At 40.1% G+C, this 23,108-nt stretch overlaps 1 protein-coding gene across 9 annotated transcripts in view; it reads right to left on the bottom strand.

The window, feature by feature from the left end:
- Window positions 1-23,108, bottom strand: part of RYR2 (ryanodine receptor 2) — a 458,147-nt gene that overhangs the window by 66,797 nt on the left and 368,242 nt on the right. For 4 of the 9 annotated variants that reach the window (XM_077345356.1, XM_077345348.1, XM_077345312.1 and 1 more), the window contains 10 exons: window positions 22,547-22,717; window positions 20,490-20,549; window positions 17,606-17,740; window positions 12,879-12,915; window positions 10,174-10,285; window positions 8,690-8,786; window positions 8,171-8,274; window positions 7,985-8,036; window positions 7,778-7,831; window positions 6-29 (listed from right to left, as the gene is read on the bottom strand). In XM_077345356.1, coding sequence (XP_077201471.1) covers window positions 6-29; window positions 7,778-7,831; window positions 7,985-8,036; window positions 8,171-8,274; window positions 8,690-8,786; window positions 10,174-10,285; window positions 12,879-12,915; window positions 17,606-17,740; window positions 20,490-20,549; window positions 22,547-22,717 — 846 coding nt within the window. Of the gene's footprint in view, window positions 1-5; window positions 30-7,777; window positions 7,832-7,984; window positions 8,037-8,170; window positions 8,275-8,689; window positions 8,787-10,173; window positions 10,287-12,878; window positions 12,916-17,605; window positions 17,741-20,489; window positions 20,550-22,546; window positions 22,718-23,108 lie in introns of all 9 variants that reach the window. The other 5 variants (XM_077345367.1, XM_077345331.1, XM_077345372.1 and 2 more) reach the window with 3 other exon arrangements.

Raw genomic sequence — 23,108 nt, forward strand, 5'->3', positions numbered from 1 at the left:
TTTACCTTGCTGCGTTGGGATCCTGTGACCTTTAAGGAAAGGCGAGGATAAGAAGTGAAATAGCAATAAGTGTCCAAAATACTCTGATGACAACTGAATAACCAAATTATATTCTAAATTGTGTTTCCTGGGGGAAAAATCTTTTGTTTCCACATAGTCCTTATTTTCACTTTAAACATTAACACCAAAACAAATTAGAAAATAACCAGGTTGCTTACCTGACACTGGTAGATGAATAAGAGATCTGAGTCTGCACAAATCTAGTTTTGCAACATTCTACAGCTTTAGCCCAAGAGCCTATGCTCCCTATTTCTACTGAGGGGATGGTCCCCAGTGAATGCACACACTGCCAGAGATGGAACAAGAACCTTCCTGAGTATTTCCTTCTTAATTGCTTTCATGAAGTACCCATAAGCCCCTGGAAATTCCAGAGAACACTGGGAAATGTCTGAGAATTGTGTGACACTACCACTTGATGAACACTAGCTACCAGAAATAAACCACTGTTTCTTCTTCAGATTATCTGTGCTGTCACATAAGGCAACAGGCAAAGGACATATCTGAAAGAGGGAGCCGTGTTCTCATAGAACAAACTATGTAACAACATTTGACTGAACCACATTATTGGGCATAATGCTCAGTAAGGCCTGTGGTATATAGTAGGAATTGCCTGTTCAGCCAATTGCAACAGAGCTAAGGGACACGCAAGTAAGTCAATGGACATTAGATTTGGGACATACAAAAGGAAATATGTTTTCATTCATTTAACTTGTAGAATTCACTGAAATAATGATGGCCACTAACACAGCTTTAAATGGAAATCAGATAATTTGTCAAGGCCCACCAATGGCTATTAATGAGACCTCCATATTCAATAACAGTATAATTGCTCATGGGAGGATTTAGTCTTCCAGGCATCTGGGTCTACTCAGAAGATCACCTCCACAGCCCCTGAGGAAAATAGTTTGTTAGACTAAATGAATTAGTAATATAATCCAGCACATCTACTCTTGTGCCCCTATGTTCCAAAGAAGAAGGAAAACTAGAGAAAAGAAAAAGAGATTAAGGACAAGGACAGAAACCCTATAAATAATGGCAGTGTTCCAGTAGCCGCTGCTAACAATGTACTTATAACACAATGGAGCATTGTAGGTCCTCATTCTCTAAGACATTTTCAGTAATTCCAAATGACCCTTTAAGAAAGGAGGGTTCCCAGGCTTAAAGCTATAGAATGTTTCAAAGCTAGCTCTACATTGGCATAGATCCAATGTGTATGAGAGCACAGAGGACTACAAGGAAGAATGTATCCCCCTCTTATATTTTAGGAAATTAGTTCACTGTTAACTCTCTTCAATAATTTTCTTATTGAAAAATAAAAGGGCATATTAAATTTCACCTAACCTTATAACCCAATCTTATTGTTTAATTGCATATATGATGCATGACATAGAATCCTATATTTCAACCATTAATAAATTTTGAAAGTATGCTTGAGTTGCAACCAACTCATGGTGACCATTTCTATGGGACATTTGAAGCAAGAGATGAACAAAGGTGGTTCACCATTACCTTCCTCTGCAAAGCAGCCTTATTCATGCTTGGTGGTTTCCCATCCAAGTACTCACTGTGGTCAACACTGCTTAGCTCCCAAGGTCTGGTGAACCTGGACTGAGCTGGTCTATTCAGGCTGCTACTTCAGCTACTACATACAACTACAGAAAATCAATGATAGATATTGGATAAAACCTCCCAAACCACAGATCTCTTGCCTCATGATTGGTTCATTCCATCATTTGCTCAGGTCATCCTTGGATTCTAATTATACAATCATTTTTAAACACTTTCTGGCTAAAGTAATTAAAACACATATGGCTTTTGATAAAGTTTCAGAGCTGAAATAAATTGGTGAATGAAAACAAAGAAGGAATTAATACCATGCAATTAATGGACAAGAATACTAATAATGAACAATAATGATAGGGTTGGCAAGGTTAGACAATATGATAGCAATTCTGTATCAAAGTTGCCTGTAAAGTAATTATTAATATATTTTCCGCAGTTCCACATTATTCCTACATTACTAGGGAGGGAAAAGCAATACTTCTTGCTTATTGTCTTACTACATATGTCATCTATAAAATAAAATATAATTTCTTTCTCACAACAGTCAACATTTTTAAATGAAGCAATTATCACTCCCTAGGCTCCACCCCTATAAACTCCAGCAATTCCCCAACACAAAATTGGCAACCCTTACCAGCACAACATGGGAAACAGATAAAAATTATCCTTCCTATAGGGATGCTAGCCTCCAGGTGGGAGCTGGGGATCTCCAGGAATAACAGCTCATCTCCAGACCACAGAGATGAGTTTCTCTGGAGAAAACAGATGCTTTTGAGAATGGACTTGGTAGCATTGTACCCTCTCTGAGGTCCCTGTGTTCCCCAGGCTCTACTCCCAAATCTTTAGGAGTTTCCCAACCTGGATCTGACAACCCTATATCCCTCCATCTACCGCTGGTGGCTACGGGGACCTGGCAACGCTATGAACTACTAAGGATTGTGGCTAGGTGAGTAGTTTTCTGTTCATTTGCCTGTACCATAAGCCTAATAAACAACAATAGCAGAAACCAAGATTCACAGCTAATTGAACTAGAAGCTATGCATCTAAGCTGACTAGAATCATACAAATGCAACTCACCTAATTTTTTATTGCTCCCCGTGATTCTTTGCTTGTCCTGAAATATGTTCTGTTATCTTCCATGAAGGAAAATAACCCCTGCAAATGGATTCCTTATTGATCACTGAGTGCTTTCTTCTGATTGCAGAAGAGTGAGTGCAATCAAGTACACAAAGTTCAGTAAATGTATTAGAACTCCATCATCGGAAGTATGTGCAATTTGATTGTATTACTGTGCTTCAAATTACAAGTTTTAAAATATATTAATTTTTCCTAAGGGCCACTGCTCTTTTTTTTTTTCATCCCCGTTCTCAAGGTTGAAGAAACATTGGACCATTATAATTTTATTTCCTCCATTGGTCTTTGATCACAACACACTCTATGAAAATGAGAAGAAACATTGTTTGTTTGTTTATTAAGTGATTTATATACTGCCCCTCTCTGACATTGCCAGGGAGGTGAACAACAAATTAGACAGAATCCAATCAGTAAAATTTAAAATCACAGGTTAAACCACTGTCTGCACCAACAATAATTACTGAGATTGATAGTAATTTCAGCCAGCAAAAATGTTATATTTAGGGAGGAGTTGGAGGGAAAAGAGGAGGCGGGAAGAGGGATGAGAGGCCTGGAATTTAGATATGAGAGTTTTCTGGCAAGCCTCAGCCATAAGCCCAGCAGAAGAGCTCCATCTTACAGGCCCTGCAGAATTTAGCAAGTTTGGATAGGGCCCCAATCTCCCCAAAGAGCTCATTCTACCAGTCAGGAGCCAGGGACAAAAAGGCCTTGGTTCCTGTTAAGGCAAGACATATTTCTTTAGGGCCAGGGCTCCTTAGCTGATTAGTATTACTGGATCCAAGAGCTCTCTGGGATCAAAGAGCTCTCTTCATTTTAAATCTTGGGTTCTGCTCCTCAATTTATGCAAAAGTTGACAATAAATTTTTGGTACAAACTATGCTTTAAAGATAAAAATGAATCCTAATTGAGATAAGAGATGGAGAAATCTGATCATCCTTAAGTCATATTGTTATTCATTGTATTATTTTGTAACTTAGTTGTATTTTGAGAATTGTTTGATTTCTCCAAACATTGCTTATATATATATTGCATATATTAGATGCACACAACAAAAAGTTATCTAGATTCTAATATCTCAGCATCAGAAGATGTCAAGAAAACTATTACTCTCACGGATACCCACCTTTCTATGTGAAAACCACAGTGGCACATCATTAGAGGTGTTGTTCCTCTTGAGATTTCTGTAGACAACTACTGTTTTGATTTCAATTTTGCCAGTGGCCTTGGCCTATCTATGATAACTACTTTATAACTGTCACAGATATCCTAATAGAGGAGTTAAAATTAATGGAATGAGAAAGTATATGGCTAAGAGTATATGCTGGCAATGAGCCTCTTGTGGCGCAGAGTGGTAAGGCAGCGATATGCTGTCTGGAGCTGTCTGCCCATGAGGTTGGGAGTTCGATCCCAGCAGCCGGCTCAAGGTCGACTCAGCTTTCCATCCTTCCGAGGTCGGTAAAATGAGTACCCAGCTTGCTGGGGGGTAAGCGGTAATGACTGGGGAAGGCACTGGCAAACCACCCCGTATTGAGTCTGCCATGAAAACGCTGGAGGGCGTCACCCCAAGGGTCAGACATGACTCGGTGCTTGCACAGGGGATACCTTTACCTTTACCTTTATATGCTGGCAATTAAACTTCATTGTGTTGTGGGATTATCAAATTCCCCTCACATTCTTCATATGAACCTGCCCTGCTCTGACCCTACTGAACACATGTATCTTGGCACAGAGATCATGCAGAAACTTGGAATGCAAATCACTTCCAACAACACCTCCAAGGTAACCTCACGGTATCACTGCTTATCAATTATCTAGCCATTCTGCACCTGAATGCTAATGACACTTTATGAGTTTTGTGACCTAAAAAGAACAAGTTCTACTTCCCCTAAAAATAGCTGTAGAGATCTCTGCAAAATGTTGGCTCGCTTGTAACAGAAAGAGCTTCTTGTGGTGTTGCACTGGGAATGGTGCTGGAACGAATTGTTGGGCAGCAGGGAAGGGAACACTATCCTGCGGCCTTCTGACACGAGTGAGGGCACCCATCTGTCAGAGGTAGTGGCTGCCCAGCTCTCCTGGAATATTGCAGCCAACCACTGATCTGATAATCAGACAGCCATATTCTTTGTGGGAGCCCCCCTTTCCTGGCACAAATTGCAGTGCTGAAACTGGGCAGCTTCACGTCTGAACTAGAACTGGTCAGTCCTTCTGTAGTCTCCCATGACCCTTCCGATTGCTGGCCTGTAAGGGCAAAGGAGTGCTGTCTCCATCTGGTGTCTACTGGCTGATGATGAGGGCATGGACTTTTTGTCCTTTGTCTTGATTAGGAGCTTGTCCAGTTTAGACTTGCCAAAGAATAGGCAGCAGCCAGATAACTTCTCTGTTGCCCAGGTGGTTTTGGAAGAGGTGTCCACCTTCCAGAGTTTCAACCAGATATTATGACTGTTGATGATGATGGCCACCTGCACTCTATCCCTGAATATATAATGACCTGTCAGGTGTTGGTGAAGAATTCCACCATGTGCCTTGTTTTGAGGTATGCCATACTCTGCATATGGCTATCAAAGTTGGGGCTCTTAATCAGGCCATCTGCTTAAACCACAGTTACCATGGCAAAGATGGGGATGACTGCCCCTGTGTGAATCACCAGAGAGTCCACTTTGTGCACATTCTTAAGTGCCATCTCAATCGCCCTATTCATCCCATCCTTGAGGTACTGTCATCAAACTTGGGCAGGACCAGTCCTGAATGTAACCACTGGGTTGTGGAACAGGGGCACTTTCGGATTCTCCATGGTCCTCCCAGGTAAATATGTCCCCCCATATGGCTGCCACCAACAGCCTATGAATGGTTGTGCCTTGCTGCCCTGGACATGCAGGAAGGTCCCTGGGAAGGGCTGAGGCACAAAAACATGGTTGCTCCTTGTCCTGGAAGCAGTGTGAAAACTGGGCATCCGGTGAGAATGACCATCACAATTACTCCCTGTGCTGGAAGTGGTAGGACAAACTGGATGGCTGGTAGAGGCACCCATCACGATTGCTCCCTGTCCTGGGAGCTGTGCTGGAAACTGGGAGGCTGCTGGGAGTGGCCATTGCAGTTGCTCCTTGTCTTGGGAGCTGCGCAAAATACTGGACTGGATGACAGGCTTGATGGCTTTAGGCATTGCAATCACTTGGGCAGCCCAAAGTGCAATTGCCCGGACAAAGTCTGCCCAAACCACCATTTATGGCGGGGCCCTATGTTGGAAGCTACTGCCAGCATCATGGTGGGAAAAGTTGGATGCCACCATTACAGTGGATGCCGACTCACAGGCTGCCTTCTATTTCCACACAAACTTTCTCTTGTGCCCAGGTGTACTTCACCTGGCCCCTTTCCTGCTTGGCACCTTGGAACCCCCCACCCCACTTCTTGGATGGTCACAATTCCTGCAAGGGCTCTACCCCACAGCTAGGGATTTCCCGGAGACTGGAACAATCTCACCACTGGGGAACACTGGACCCTTGTGACTCCTGCAGTGCTCTGTGTTGTTCAAGTTCCAGTCCTTGCTGGTGGTGGAGGAACCCACCCCTGAGACCTCAGGTGACTCACTCTGCAGAGGCTGCCAATTACACACCTGTGTATGCCACCTTCTGAGTTCCCAGCCCAGAAGCCTCAGGCAGGGAGTCAGCCACCTCCTTGAGATCCCTCTGCCTATTTTGAGGCCTCAGCCCAAAAGCCTTGGGCAGGCTATCAGCCGATTACTTGAAGTCCCTTTTCATATTCTTCAGGGCTGTTGCACTAAATCTGTGAGTGGGTGCAGCCCCTGGAGTTTTTCCTTCACTCATCTTGCAATTAAATATTAGGAAAAGGTTTCTCACCAACGGGTGAATGGAGCTAGCCACGAGCCTTCTACCTGAGCGGAGGGCTATTTGAAACTGGAAGGCCAGCCCCTTGGTCACCCATTAAGACCACTCAAAATAATTTGAATACGAATAGCCCTACCTAAGCGAGCAGAGGCATGACCTAACCATCTGTGGATGGCTTCCCCCACTGAAATAGAATCAGCCAGTGATAGCAATGAGACTCAAATGTGAATTGCATATGCTCATTATTATCCTTGCCCCACCTTACCGCACATGTACATAGCAATTGTCCTTCTATACATCTGTTTTAAGGAGGAATAGCAATGATAATATGTAATTATTGATTATTGATTATTGGATTATTTGTATTACTATTACTACTACTTGAATTTATTGCCCACCACTCTTGGCAGAGCCGGCATATAAGCAGATGTGACTCACATTTGATCAGCTACTAGGCTACCAGAGTACAAAATATTTCTCCAAATGCAAACCTAGTTATTTGCACTTTTCATAACTCCAGATAAATACTGTGTTACTTTTGTTGATATTTTAAGAAGTTTTGATTAATGTATATTACAGTGGTGTGTCTTGAAATGCTTGTGCAAATGGTCACCAGAAACAGACATTATCCAAGTCCTAGATCTGTATCTCTTGCCATCTCTAAGGCCGTTTAGGGCCACCTACAACATTCATTGTACTCTTCATAATGTATGAAATTCTTAATAAAGTGAGTCCAATATACCCAATAGCAAATCTCCATTCTAATGTACATAGGTGATGTTTAAGATCAACAGACATCACCATTTAATATTTGTACCTTACTTTTTAAGAGTAAGGACAGAAAACAAGTGGTTGGTTTGTCTTCTGACAAATTTTGCATAGAAAGCCTTCCAAGTGGCTGTAATCATAAATGAAATTCATTATTTCTATGGAGATTCATACATCAAATTCTTTACTGAAGCACATTTTGGAAGAAATATAAAATAATGTAATTCTTGACTTTTAGTATAATTTTGTGGTTGCGATTTTAAACATGCTTGATCTGTTTGAATAAGAAAATATCTATCTAGTTTTCTTGAAAATGTACAATGTAGTAGAAGAAAACATGTAACAAAAATATGATGTAGAAGCTATGACGTCTAATATATAACAGGGAAAGAACAGATTAACAATCTTACTTCAAAACTCTTCACCTCCTCTTCACTTTCATCATCTTCTTCATCATGACAGCTCTGAAACCATGCAAAAACAATTACATTTACAAATAGCCTTCAAAGTGAAATGCATTTTTAGAGATAAGCTTTCTCCTTGAAATAAAAGATTCACTTAACATGTACATGTGCGTATTTTCTTTCAAAATTACAAAAAACTTTAGACATTTTTACCTTTGCCATAATATCAGCATATGCCATATAAAGGTAATCTTCCTCCAACTTGCTGCAATGCAGAAAAGAAAGAAAAAAAGGGTTACTGTTGTTATGGAAGTCATCAAGACTTGAGAGGGTATGATGCTCTATAAATGGAGAGTTGAGGAGAAAGCAGTTAACTCATATTTAAAATATTTCCCTCACCATTTTTCAGTTAATGCTGTTCGACTGAATAGTAAAATAAGTTGATGCAACGGATCAACTCTTTTAATGCATTCATCTTCATCCGGTAATTCTTCTCCAGGCTTCTGGGAGGGGGGAGAGAACACAGAATTATAATATATAATAATGTGGACTGACATAATAAGCATATAGATTAGAGCTTAGAATTATAACCTTGCAGCCCAAATGTCAATATGGCAATGTGTGCTCAGGACTGGATGAGTCAACAACTATAAAACATATCACAATTATTACAGCAATGCTACTATAGGATTGTAGACACATAGGCACATGCATATCTAAAGGGGTTCCATGCCCTGCTACTGGCTGTAGGATTTTGGTGCCTGTGAACAAGGGTGCCTCCTTAACTAGAAAAAGGCAGGCCTGATGATTCTGATAATTCTTTCAGACTCTCCTTGAATATCTTTGTCATTCTGACTATAAGCTGCACATACACATAAAACAAACTCCAGTTCCCAATTCTATGAATTCCAAACCTACTGCTAAATCTTCTATCAATGTATCTTCAAAGTAGTGGTCTTCTGTTTCAACCCAGGACTTTTCATATCCTTGAAGAAAAAGATTGACAGCCCGATGCCTAAAAAAAAAAAAAAAAACGTATTTTTTTTCATTTTATTCTGAAGTACATAAAGATAAATTTCAACTATATACCAATTTTACTGCTTCAATTTCATACTTAATCCTATCCGTTAAACTATTTCTCCTACACTGGGCATTCTGGACTTCATGGCTTATACTGTCATTTGTATTGCGAAAATGCAGATCCTCAAATATCTGTCTGTTTCATGTTGGTATCAGGCAGCTGCCCTTTCCATTTTGTACAGTGTTCATTTCTTTTTATGACCTCAAGTACAAGCACGGAGTTAAAGCAATGATGTTTGCTACTGAATAGCATTGATGTCTCTCACTTGCTTAGTGCTCCATTCCCTATCGTATCATTTAAATGGTGTAAAATCAGGCTGTTGTTTTCTTTGACTGTTCTAGATAGCTTACAAATCTTTTCCTCACCTCCAAAGTAAACAAATGCTTATAATTTTATACCTACATAATTTAGCTTCAACAAATCTCCCTCCCTTTGTGTTAACTCCAGCAATGTAATTTGAAGTAACAGTTCAAAACAGGGTGCAATTTAAGTCATGCAGATTTCAATGGGATGCACAGCCTGATCCTATGGATGTTTGTTGTTGTTAGGTGCGAAGTAGTGTCCGACCCATTGCGACCCCATGGACAATAATCCTCCAGGCCTTCCTGTCCTCTACCATTCCCCGGACTCCATTTAAGTTTGCACCTACTGCTTCAGTTACTCCAACCAGCCACCTCATTCTCTGTCGTCCCCTTCTTCTTTTGCCCTCAATCACTCCCAGCATTAGGCTCTTCTCCAGGGAGTCCTTCCTTCTCATGAGGTGGCCAAAATATTTGAGTTTCATCTTCAGGATCTGGCCTTCTAAGGAGCAGGCAGGGATGATCTCCTCTAGGACTGTCCTGTTTGTTTGCTTTGCAGTCCAAGGGACTCACAAGAGTCTTCTCCAGCACCAGAGTTCAAAAGCCTCAATTCTTTGACGCTCGGCCTTCCTTATGGTCCAACTTTCACAGCCATACATTGCAACTGGGAAGACCATAGCCTTGACTAGACACACTTTTGTTGGCAGGGAGATGCCTCTGCTTTTTAGGATGCTGTCTAGATTTGCCATAGCTTTCCTGCCCAGGAGCAAGCATCTTTTAATTTCTTGGCTGCAGTCCCCATCTGCAGTGATCTTGGAGCCCAGGAAAATAAAATCTGTCACTACCTCAATTTCTTCTATTTGCCAGGAATTTTACACAATAATAAATCTCAAGTGGATCAATGGGGCTTACTTGGAAGTATGCATAAGATTGCAGCCTCTGAGTACTGAACCTTTGCTCAATGGAACCCAGAGAATTCAATCCTAAGCTCTATTTCTTCTCTTTCATGAGATCACACATACCGTGGAAGATTATACAGTGGTGCCATTCTGAAACAAGCTACTACAGCTCGTTTTCTCTGCTTGGATAGAAGTTTATGCCATACTGCTTTCTTTGACCTCTGAGGATGCTCGACCTGTAGACCAAACGGAAATGGAAATAAATAATCTTTTCCCGGCTGATGCCCAGATGTTTGTTTTAAAAAGGAGTGAAAGAATATAAACACGTAATATTTAAAATTGACAGTTTACAAATCTGCAGTGTTTATTTTCTGTATATATTACCCTGATACTCTGAGCCTAAACTGTATTATCCCATGTGTGTGTGTTTGCCTTTCCATATAATACAACAGGTACCATACTGGCTGAAGGCTCACGTCTTAAAATTGAAGGCAATTCTTGAGTGGAGAATATTCGGCCAATACGAAAAAGGCAGTCTGATGAATTTGTCCAGCAACCGTTGACCCAACTGCACTGCATTTTTCCTACTGGTAGAATACCCCCCCTCTATTACCACTGCCATCAAGGGGAAGAAACCAAGGCCAGACCAGGATGGAGTGGCCCAGAGACCCCAGCTGCATTTTTGTGCACAAAAAATGCATTTTTGTGTGGGTAGTGTCCCATTTTTTTCAGGGGGACTGTGATCCTTCACTGGAAGAGTCAGGCCTGTTGCCAGGGCCACATGAGCAGACCAAGCCATGGACAGCCAATTTTGTGGAGACTTGGCACTGCTAGGTAAATCTGCTCAATGGCCACTGCTTTCTGTGGTCCTTCCATGCTCAGACACCTGGTGAGCAGAGGAGGTCCAGAAACCCATTGCTTGGGCTGTAGCCAAAAGTGCCTTGTGCTCTGTGCCAAAAGTCATTATATTTGGGGAAAGGGAGTATGGGGGAGAAATGCTTTGAACATGATCTGGTTCACATGCACTAGAAAGCTGGACCCAGTGTCCCAGGACAAGAGGGAGCCAGTCAGGATGGTGACTGGGGGCAGAACATGCACACCTTGCCTTGCACCAAGAAGAAGGCACAATTCATGCCGCCCAATCCACTGGACCATTCTCCTTTGCCAGTCCCCCTCCCCAGCTGCATTACGAGAAAACTTCAGTCTGTGCTAGTACAAGATACCCTGATAGCAGATGGTGCAAGGCAAGAGATGGCAAGGGAGAACCAGTCCTCTCATCAAGACTAGTGGCCAGCCAGCTTCACCACTCTGCCACTGTCCAACACAGGAAGCAGCATTTGGGGGACAGAGCATGCCTGTCTACTGCTGCTGCTCAGCTCTCCCAGTCAGAAGGTGGAAGCATGTGGGTGGGAGTGGAGGAGTGCCAAAGTGAGCAAGGGGCCTGCCCAGCTAACTAGCCCTTCCCCCATCCCCAGGCAATGGCCGCTTACCATCTCCCTATCTCCCTCTCTGCCTGGAGGAGACCTTCCTGCAGCCCCCAGCCCCCAGATTCCATCCCAAGTAGATGCCCTTTGCAGACATCCTGCTTCCTTTCTGGACATCTATGTGTGTTCCTTATATTCATTAATAATCACTAGCTAGTGCCTGTTGCATTTCAGCACACAACGTTGGCTTTACTGCTGGTGTATCTATATCAATACCTATACCTATATCTAAATTGTGATATCCTGAATTATCGGTTTTAAGAATTAAAAAAAAACATGCAGAGTATTCATGAGGCCAGTCAAACATTACATAGTCAGTAAATTATGTTATTTACTTCCTTTATAGCCTGCCTTTCCCAAGGAGACTCAAGGTAGATTATACAATATAAAAACAATTCAATCAGACTGCATAAGTCATGCAATACACAATTCAGGAGGACTAGGATTACAAAACCAAATGAAGCACAATAGTTTATTATGAGCATTTGACATTGTCTTCATGGCCTATTGAAACTCTTGTTCCCCACTTCACAGCTTTCTTATGTCTGTGCTTCCTGCATATGGTTTGCCCAGTCCCAGTCCATTATCTATACTCTATTTCACAGTTTACTCCCGGCCTTGTATTTTAAGTTTCTTTGGCCAAAAAGTGGCATTTCTTTTGTCTGTGAAGTGTGAAATAAATTTTAAGCAATCATGTTACTACTAGTCTTGGTTCTCACTTCTAAGATGATCTATTATCTCTTTTCTCTGTGGCCTGATGCAGAAAGCCTGTGATTCTTACTTTGCATGTGGAAACTACATGCCACCCGACCTCCCCAACCAACAGAATTGAGGGACAATGCATGGATGGATAGAAGCTGTTGTCTTTGTAGCTTATTAAAGTGCTGTACTCAGCACTTGGGATGGTGAAAGAGTACAGTTCTTTATAATGAAACAAACTTTTGTGCTTCAAAATGCATGCCAGTGAGGATATTTTTTAGAAAAAAATGTAGCAGAGTACTGAATTCAGTTAAAACAAATAGTAAAGAGAAAGTCATTAATACAGAGCTGTGAATACAGACGCTTAATTAGACAGACAAAAAAATTAAAGAGAATCCTCAATATAAATGATAGATATGTGTACTACGAATAATTATTCGTGTAAAACAGATTAAGTGCTAGGTTTTCTAAACACAAAGTAAACAAAAGCAAAACATCATGCTGCAGAAAAGGGCATCTTCAAAAAGAACATCTGAAATATAGGGTTAGGGATAAAAACATGAAACTGGGTAATCAAAACTATTAATATACAAACCCAAAATGATCCTAAAATAATTAGCAATATGAGAACATTCTCTATACTTCCCATTCTGAAAAAATGCCGGCCCCGATTAGAGAATTTCTGGAAATAATAAATGAAATAATAATTGAAAGACCAAAATGATACACTGTGTTTTACATATAAAGGTAAATAGGGAGTAAAGATATCTGGCAAGCACTAGACTTGATGGCCTCATTAAAATAATGAAATGAGTAATCTACCCACAAAAATAAAAAGGAGTTTTGTGGCACCAAAAAGGTTACCAATTTTTATTACAGCATAACCTTTTACAGTCTAGATTCCATTTATTCAAATACACTGAAATGGGAACTAGAATATGGAAGTGTAAATTGGAATGCAATTTATTGGTCTTTTAAGATGTCAGAAGAATCTTCCTTGTTTTGCTGATAAAACTAATATGGCAAACCTACCAGTATTATAATCCACTCACAGTTAGGCATGGTTTAAATGTCAACAACATACTATGATACGGTACAACATCCATACTTTTACGTTTCCATCTCTCCTCCTTCCTTTACATAACTAACATCAATTATGACTTCAATTTAAGCACAGATCATATTTTTCTGTAACCTCAAACTAAAAGTTATGGTTGCATTCCTCCTCAAAACCAGGGTTACCACAGAACTGACAAAGTCCTTAATTGGCTATAAAGGAGAAAGTGAAAAGGTCTCTTTTGCACACAGTCAGAACAAGATTTGATATTATGAATGAAACATACAGTAAGCATTTATCAAATATATTTATGAAATACATGCCATTCCAAGGAAAAAATCTTATTGAATCCAATCTTATGAGCTAAATGAATCAAGAGGTTATCCACATTGCCATCCCTGTGCTAATGCACATACTAAGGACTTTTTCAGATTTGGATGTCAGGAAGGATTTTTTTTACTAGTATTCCAGATTATTCAGGTTCCTAATACATTTCAAAATTTGAATTTGGTGTTCTTTTGGCATTCCAAACTTGTCAGCTCCCTTATTCCCTATGAGGAACTCTTTCCATGGAACTGGAGTGGTTACTTTCCAAGCAACTGATATAAACATTTCAGGGAACCTAATCTTTCCAGTCCACTAAAGATTCACAAGTTTCAAGAAACTCTAATTCTACAGCCTCTGAAGAAAGTTCATACTTCCCATATTGTTTCCTATAGGAAAGAAAAAATTACATGTTTTCCCCAGGGCAGAGAACAAACATTGGTCAAAAGCCTTCAAATACAAACAGTACCAACAGAACATATGTCAAACCCAAGCATCAGAAATAAATCAATTTAAACAAGGAATACTGTTGAAAGCCCAACCAAACATGTAAAATTGAAGAAAAACAGGCCTGCGAGCCTTAAAGTACAGGCCCTGGATATTCTCAACTATATCCAGCTTTCTTCAGGACTCAAAAATCCATATTCCAAAAAAATCCAGGTATTGTTCCAGATACTAATGAGATAATTTTCAGATTTTATGCCAATAAAAGATTACTGACTGACTGACTGAATTTTCAGATATTTATTTGGACCAGAAATGTCCAAATGCACATCCTCAACTGTATTTAAAAAATTACTGTAATTAACTGAGCATTTGTAAAAGACATTTGTGGAGGGTATTTAACAGGAAATAATACTGATGAATGAGAGACTATTAGGGTGGACCTTTGACAGGTGATACTAGTCCACTTAATTGCTGATATTGGTACTATGGCACAGCATGAGATAGTCCTGTCAAAACAAACATTGGAGGTCAAACCCTATGAAATATGACCATAAGAATTCCATCTATTCATCATAATGGTTTAGTAAGTGGATGAAATTATCATCAGTCATAACACAGGACAGGGCATGAAAATAGTTTACAGTTATAGCAATTAGATGTACAAATGGTGATTATAACAAAATATTTTATCATGAATCGTGAAATAAATTATCAGACCTCTTGGAACAACAGAGATAAACCCTTGCATTACACACCCCTAGAACAACATGAAAGGAGCCAACTGAAGGGAAAAATCAACAAAATTGTTCATACATCATCCATGGATATATTCTGTTGAATCCAACCCATTACATTAGTCAATAGATATTTCCAATGTAGATGAGACACCTGTGATTTCTATTGGATGACAGAATGGTATGAATGTCTTTCTGTCTTTGGCTCCTGAATGAGGAATGGATGAAAATTACATCTCAACTCATGTTAGTGGTCAGAGTAGTCTCCAATTGTTATTTGCTTTGGTGACATATGAGACTACTTTTTGTGGCTGATATTTATTTTGATATACAAATATGCCCCACAGAACAGACAGTCCTGGTTTATGTTACAATCTCATTATTTTCATCCTGCAGAATTTCTTTTGGAGAACCTTGTTCTGTCACATTTCAGATCCAGAATAGCCCTCACATGTCTATGCATTTTGAGAACCAAAGGGGGAAATTCAATTTATTATAATTGACCCTCATCTCATAGAGTTTTGAGTCTGCAAAAGATGGTGTTGGCTATTTCTTGTTAACCTTAGAATTTCTGTTGTGATGTCCTTTGGAGATCATAATCAAATATAACAAAGATTTGTTTCTCCCCAAACTCCTGGTATAGCTGAGGTGGCCGCTCCAGGACACAGGAGAATGGTTGGTTTGACAGGGACTATGAAATGCTTTAAAAAGAACTAAGAGATTGAGGATTGTTAGGAAGGATAATGCAGAGTGTTGGGTAACACAGCTGAGTAAAGTCAAATCACACTATAAAAGACTATTAAAGGGAAGAAATGAGAACAAGCTAATGGTTTTTGGAATGATTTACAGCAGGCTGTGAAGGAAAAGAGGAAAGCCCAATTTTGAGATTTGTTTGCCCTGGGAACAAAGAACCCTCAACAACACATAGAATCACAGATACAGGAATATACTTGGTATTCACATTTTTCTGGGATTTTTTGATATTCCTATCCTGATCCTGATCCCTATCCCAACAACCTTGGCAATTCAGAAGCAAATAAGGGATATTTCTAGCTTGCCAGAATGGCCACCAATCACAGAATGTGAGATCACATCACTGACATTATCCCTTAAAGTTGGGGAGTCCCCTGACAAATTCCTGATCTCTCCAGAATGTTTTAAAACTTCTTAGGTGGACCTCACTTTTGGCTAAATTGAACCAATGAAACAGGTGATCTACCAGAAGGGTGAATGATTGTACCTATCTACAAAAATTGGCCATAAGAATGGCCAACATAACAATCACCCAAAGAGTCCCCTAAACTTGGCATTGAAGCTGCATGGTAGATATTTATACCGTAAATTAGAAGAATGGGTAGAAGATTGTTACCAGCTGTCAGAGTTACCAGCTTTCCGCAGGGCCAGAGTTACCAGCTTTCCGCAGAGTGATGACATTCAAAACTATGGGGGACATAGTGATTTTTTTCTATGTAAAGGGAAGATGTTTGATAGACCCTGCCCTGAAAAATTTTATCGGCAAAATTATCCCCTATCTACTCTGTGGGATAGAAATATGGGAATGGAGAAGTCAAGCACCAGACAAGATTGAAAAATTATAAAACTGATTTATGAGACAGATACTGGTATTGCCTAAAGGGATACCAGTAGGCCTTATGAGGACAGAGTTGGGTCTGTCCTCCATGAGAGTGAGGGTAAAATTAACTACACTAAAATATAGAAGAAAAGCTAAAACACTGACTTCTACAGTCAGCAGAGCCTAATTTGAATAATGTACCTAGAGGGATTTAAAGCTGAACAGATTAATATAATTCAGTCATGATATTCAGTATCAAATGACCTCTTGAGAGATGGGGGAATTGGACCCAATCTCTGTGACTGGATTTATCATATGGATGCTGCAACCAGTAGTTTCATAATAGTCAAAGGCAGCCCCATGTCATCAATAATTTCCAAATTGTATTAAAAGGAAGCCATTTGACAATTGAGCTCCATGGTTTAAATTTTTTTTAAAAGACCATAGAAGAACACCTTATTCGGCCAACATTACTTCCATACCACTGTGGGTGGTTTTTACCTATATAAGAGTCCAAGCTATGCCTACAGCCCTGCAATTTGGCTGATTCTCACATACCTCAAGATCTCAAAATTGATATATATGTGGCAACTGGAGGCTGAGGATCTCACTCATTACAGCTTAACATGCCCACTATATGATGAGCCGAGTCAGAAATGTATTTTAAAGTTAATTCCGGATGTACCCACAATGTCTAAGCATGACAAATGGATATTCTTGATACTGATCCATATATATTTCCTATAGAATGGCTCTTTATGTCCTTGCAGTAAGGAAAATTAGAGCCATAATGACCATGAAAAAAGTGGCATCCTAAGACTTTAAAATCCTAAATACATAAATTGAACTGTTAATGGGATTTATCTTTTTTGTGAATTATGTATTTCTTTTTTTCTTTAAAAAAATGCATTGTGAAGATCTTTGACCAATACAATAAAAACTATCTACTAATACTACAAACGTGGAAATTTTCAAAGGTCAGTCTTAGTACATGATTTCTCCCTCGTTTCATGCAACACAAACTGACAATACTACCCCACACATTATTTTGTTAAGAGAGGAAATTGACTATGGGGAGAGAAGGAATTTTCAACCACACTTCTGTAAAATAATAGAAAAACGTTTTAAGTTATTTTAGAACTATATTTTAAAACTTCTTTTATTGTGAAAAATATTAACTATTTGGGTGTGCGGGTGGATGTGACAATGCATTAAAAGTACTGAAATTATATCTCACCTGCTCCAGATGAAAAAGCACATTGGCTATATCCAGAACCCGTTCCACTGTTTTCTCTGGATCTGAGGTAACTTCAGTCCTGTTCGGTAAATCTTTGTAAAGAGCCATCTGCCACCTAATGGCAGGGTCTTCAAGCTGTAGGAACAACAGATTTTACAAAAAATAAGTGAAGTGTTAGAATTTAAGAATCAAGCTCCTGGAAGCATTGTCAACCATAAGTCTACACGTAACTAGGCAATGATCAGTGTAGCCCACCCAGGTTCTAGCCCATAAAACTCTTATTCTACCTTTCTCACCAGGCTGGCTAGCCTATGGATGAGACATTACATAGCAAAATATAGGACAATAATTTTAACTACCTACTCAAAATTTCTGATTCCTTCTCCATTTATCTTCCTTGATGTTCCTTAGCTGTTCCTCTTCTTTCTATCCTTCCTGAACAGGATTTATTCCATTACACCAAATTCAAATGCTGATGTGGTAGTTCTGGTAATTAAAGTTGTCTGGATTTTCCCATAATTGATTGAACATTTTCTGTCCACCATATTGTTCTCCCTCCCCATTCCCTTTATATCAAGACTTGATCCAACCGCTTTCAACCCAAAAGAAATGTCTCATTCAACTACCATAAATTTACGGGTATGTCACAAATATGTACATGCAGACACACATACTTCTAGCTGTGGATAGCATAGACTAATGTTGGGATTAACGTTAATTCACTTCCATTTTGAGAATGAAGTCAATCTTACACTCAAATGCAACAGCTTCAGCTGAACTGATATGGACAAGGCAATTAGCACCTGGATGCTACTTACATATAATTCAGCTCATTTACACTGAGTACTCTCATGCATTTTGCCTGCCAGATACAGCTGCTAACTGCCCTATATATGCAAATGAAGAGAAAAATAATTGCATTCTTAAGAGCTACACTGAGTTTCACTGTAAGAATAAAGAAAATGTTTCAACTTTCCAGCTTTGAGCAGGATTCCAGCTTTGAGCAGGAATAGCTTTATAATTTACTTAATTGTTTAACTGACAAAACCTCTGATGTCTCAATTCCTTGTCTTCTGAACTATAAAGGGCCAAAACTGGTTCATTAGAGGCTTAGCTATCAAAATTGAACCCTGACTTTCATATTTAAGCACATTTGCACAGAAATTATTGTTAAGAGCCAGTTTGGTGTAGTGGTTAGGAGTGCGGACTTCTAATCTGGCATACCAGGTTCGATTCTGCACTCCCCCACATGCAACCAGCTGGGTGACCTTGGGTTCGCCACGGCACTGATAAAACTGTTCTGACCGAGCAGTGATATCAGGGCTCTCTCAGCCTCACCCACCCCACAGGGTGTCTCTGTTGTGGGGAGAGGAATGGGAAGGCAACTGTAAGCCGCTTTGAGCCTCCTTCGGGTAGGGAAAAGCGGCATATAAGAACCAACTCTTCTTCTTCTTCTAAATTTTGTATCTTACAAGAACCTTGTCTGTACTATACTTGGGCATTACAACTGCTACTCCCCAGCACATCTGCCAGTTGACTAAACTACTAGCTGTCATGACCCAGGAATGCAGTTCCAAACAAAAGACAAACACAAAGGAGTCCCAGGCATTGGAATAATCTGTCAATCTTTATTATGGGGAGGCAGCATCTACAGGTGAATCAGTGGCAGATGAACATTGTCAAAGACAAAGAACAAAAGTATGCTTGGCTAGTTATACCCTCTGACCCAACACCCCCCTGAACCCAAATTCAGGTGGGAAGTCCACTTTCCCACAGTAACTGAGTGCCAAAACAGGAGACAGTCCATCTAAGTCAGGGGTAATCAACCTGTGGTCCTCCAGATGTTCATGGACTACAATTCCCATGAGCCTCTGCCAGCAAACTGGCAGAGGCTCATGGGAATTGTAGTCCATGAACATCTGGAGGACCACAGGTTGACTACCCCTGATCTAAGTAACAAAGAGATGTTAGCTCTGCTAGAGGATTGTTATACATACTGCACCAGAACACAGATAAAAAAGCAGAGTCTCTCCATAGTGCAAAGCAAGGAGAAGGGGGGGGGGCTGTTTCAAAGCAGCCTCCATGGGCCTTTTCAGCTTCAGAATGGGAGAAATGGGAAAGCTGGCATGGGCCAGGGGTGACACATGACACCTGTAGATAAGACATATTTATGTCTGATGTGAGGCCTTTATGTCTGATGTGGAGCTTTTAGGTGAAATTAGTGGATTGTCAGTTTGAAGAAATTCAGTATAAATGGATCTTTAGTTCAACTCAGAATTATTCTGAATTTATGCAACAGAATTCTAGGAGGGAAAATAGCTACAAGAGTGAGAGCTCATATAAAAAGAAACTCCTATTCTTCTAGACAGAAGAATTCTGTGCTCTTCAATTTACATCATGTCATAATGGCAGTTTTGGCACCCTCAAAAGACTCTAATCATGTTCCTTTTAAATGTTTGAGTTTTGGGAACAAAAAGAAGTGTTGGATGGTGTAAGCTTTCCCAATGAAATTCTCATAGTACAACCTTTGATACCCTCAAAGAATGAGCATTGTTGGGATAGGAAAAAAATCTTCTGCACAATTTTACTGGCCTTTTTCTCACTAATGCAGCTTTCAATATTTTTTAACTTCCTCATAATAACTCCCCACCCTTCCCCATGATGATCTTGTGTCCTTAGGGGAAATAACTTTGTTTGGAATATGCATTATGTTTGGAATAAACCCGTGCATATATGAACTAGAAACCAAGTAGCAATGCTTTTTGCGTTACCCTCATTAAAAAAAAAAAAAGGGCAGTGTACAGAGTGAGTATCTTAAACACCAGAATCAGCCAGGGGTTATTTTTAAAGACTCTAAGGAAAACAGAGGATGCATTAAAATTACCTTGCCCTGTAAATGAAGGTTATTGCGAATAATATCTCGAACTTCATCCTCTGTGTCTTTCTGTCAAAAATATTCACAATGTTAGATGCATTATATGCATACATTATAGGCTTTGCCTGCATACACAATTCAGAAAAGAGTAATGTTCTTCAATAGATTTATTGTATTAGTCCATACCTAACAGCAATTAAATAGAATCATAATTTTCTAAACCAGCCCTTTTCAAACTTTTGACCATAGAAGAGTCCCTGAAATACTTTTTCAGGCTTCAAGGAGCCTCAAAAGTGATGTCAACTGGCCATGCCTCCCTACTATGCCCTGGAAGTAACATGTCACTGAAAGTGGCATCACTACCTGTACCCTGCAAGCTCCTTTAGCTTCCTCCCCCTGCCTTTGCTACTACTATGGCAGCTCCACCTCATGTAGGCCAGAAAGAAGGGCAGAAGCTGAGAAGACAGCCTGGACTCCCCCATACCATGCCACAAACAACTCCCCCCTTTGAAGTTTACACCCATGGCCTACCCACCAAGCCCTCCAGTGTTGACACATAACAGAGGCTACAACTTTGCTACCCACAAGGCCAAACTCTGCAAGATGCTGAGGGGATGGGGTAGAAAAGGAGGAGGCAGGACCCTGCCAGCATTGCCATTATGGGCCAGCCTACCACTTTCTCTCTTTCCTTCACCCAAGCCCAGCTCCCCCTTCCCTTTCCGCCCATGGGAACTCATCAACCTTTAAGGTAGGAAAGGAACATGCTCCAAAAAGCATGAATGTTAGCAGGCAGGCTCAAGAAGGAATAGGGGGGGGGGGGAGGGAGAGACAGGAAGTGGTTTAAGCCAGGAGTAGATGTGTAAGCTTTACCTGCTCCCAGGCATGGAAACCACGAGAAAACTCATGCTTGGGGGCAAGCAATAGAAGTGGCTGGTTCCCTAGCTTGTGGCTGAGTCCATTAAAGCAGAAGGAGAAAAGCCGTGGACCCCCTCTGGATCTCCCACAGACCCGAGGTTCCCCAGGCCCCTGAATGGGAATCCCTGTAACAAGATATACTAAGCCATATTGTATACCTTATACTTTAACCTTATTATGTTACTACATATCTGTTATGAACAAACAAACTTTTTGTTTCCTCCTAGTCAGTATACATGAACTAGCCAACTAAATCTACTTACAATGCAACCCTAAGCAATTTCAGTGGACATTAACTGGTGTTATTTTGCTTTGGTAATTTTGCACTGATGTTCTGAGGTTTCTTCCTGTTTATTCTTGAAATATAATAGGGAATTCAGTGTTCCTGAAAACACTCCAGCCAGTTCTGGGGATGTACCTGTTTTCCTGATATACCCAAATGTCTACCACCCATGTGGTTTGAATTTGGGCTCCTTCTGTTTCCTTCTACATGGAAATAGCCAGGGATGGCTCTATAATGAGGCAAACTGATTCAGTCTCCTCTGGCAGCTGATGGGGGCAAATGAGATATACAAACTTACAACCCACCTTCTACCAGCCATCTGCCTACCAGCTGCATGGGACAAGATAATATTTCCACAGACCCTTTTAAACTTGGTACACGCAAAATACATGTGAAATGAAGGAGAAGGCTGATTGCCTTTGGGTACAAGGGTCTTCTTGAATATCTGGTTGAGATCTGTGCATAACATGTCTATATAAATCCTTCTTATCTCTGTTCCCCTTTTCAAACAGAAGTTCAGAAAGCTGTACCTGAAGTGAACAAACTTTTGTATAATTTCTTCACTTCACAAGAGTTCTGCCACCATTTTTGTTTGTCTGTTGTCAGTGCAATCCAAATAGTGGTTACATTTTTATTGAAATAAGCAATCTTGTGAGGGTTCAGGAAATAGTACGACATCCATAACCTCCACCTTCTGCTCCCTATGCCTATTCTAAGTTTTAAAAAATCTCAGGAGAGCCATATATCATTCTTTGTCACTCCTATCTAAGCCCTCAGAAAGAGAAATTAAGGGGTCTAATAAGAGAAAGCAGTGGAACTTCAGTTCTCTGTTCACTGAGATACAGAAATATCTATGTACTTAACCTACCACACTTAATCTGTTTTTTGCCAATGAAATTAATTCTTGGTCACCAGGTGCACAAATATTTAGCCCAACAGGTAACAGTCTTTTCAATGCAGCCACAATAAGAGAGGTCTGTGTTGAGTAGCGGTCACCTTTCCGTTTCATTTTTTTCCTTTCCTGATCAGAAACAGCTGCCTGCAATATGGAAGAAACAATCCTTGTTCAAATATCTGTAAAATAGGAAAAACAGTCACCTATCTCACAGGGATGTTGAGTCAAACAATGGGGGAAAGATACATAATTCAAAAGGTCAAGAGCTTTTGCACATTAAATACTTTCAATCAATAATTACGAGGCATGGGAGAATAAAGATATTATGTAACCATGCTTTTCACCTTGGTCTTCTTGGTAAGAAAACCTCCTCACCTAAGCAAAATGCACTCTGCTTTTCTGTTACTTGCAGTTACAACATTGTTGCAAGGTTCAAGCAACTTTAATTGTCACTATTAAAAGTATGTTTCTCTTAATTTACATTGTGTTAAATCAAACCAGTAAATAATTGTGATTTTTTGAAGTTGTTATTCGC

The sequence above is a fragment of the Paroedura picta genome, chromosome 1 (genome assembly GCF_049243985.1).
Source record: "Paroedura picta isolate Pp20150507F chromosome 1, Ppicta_v3.0, whole genome shotgun sequence".
In the NCBI taxonomy this organism is placed as follows: Eukaryota; Metazoa; Chordata; class Lepidosauria; order Squamata; family Gekkonidae; genus Paroedura; species Paroedura picta.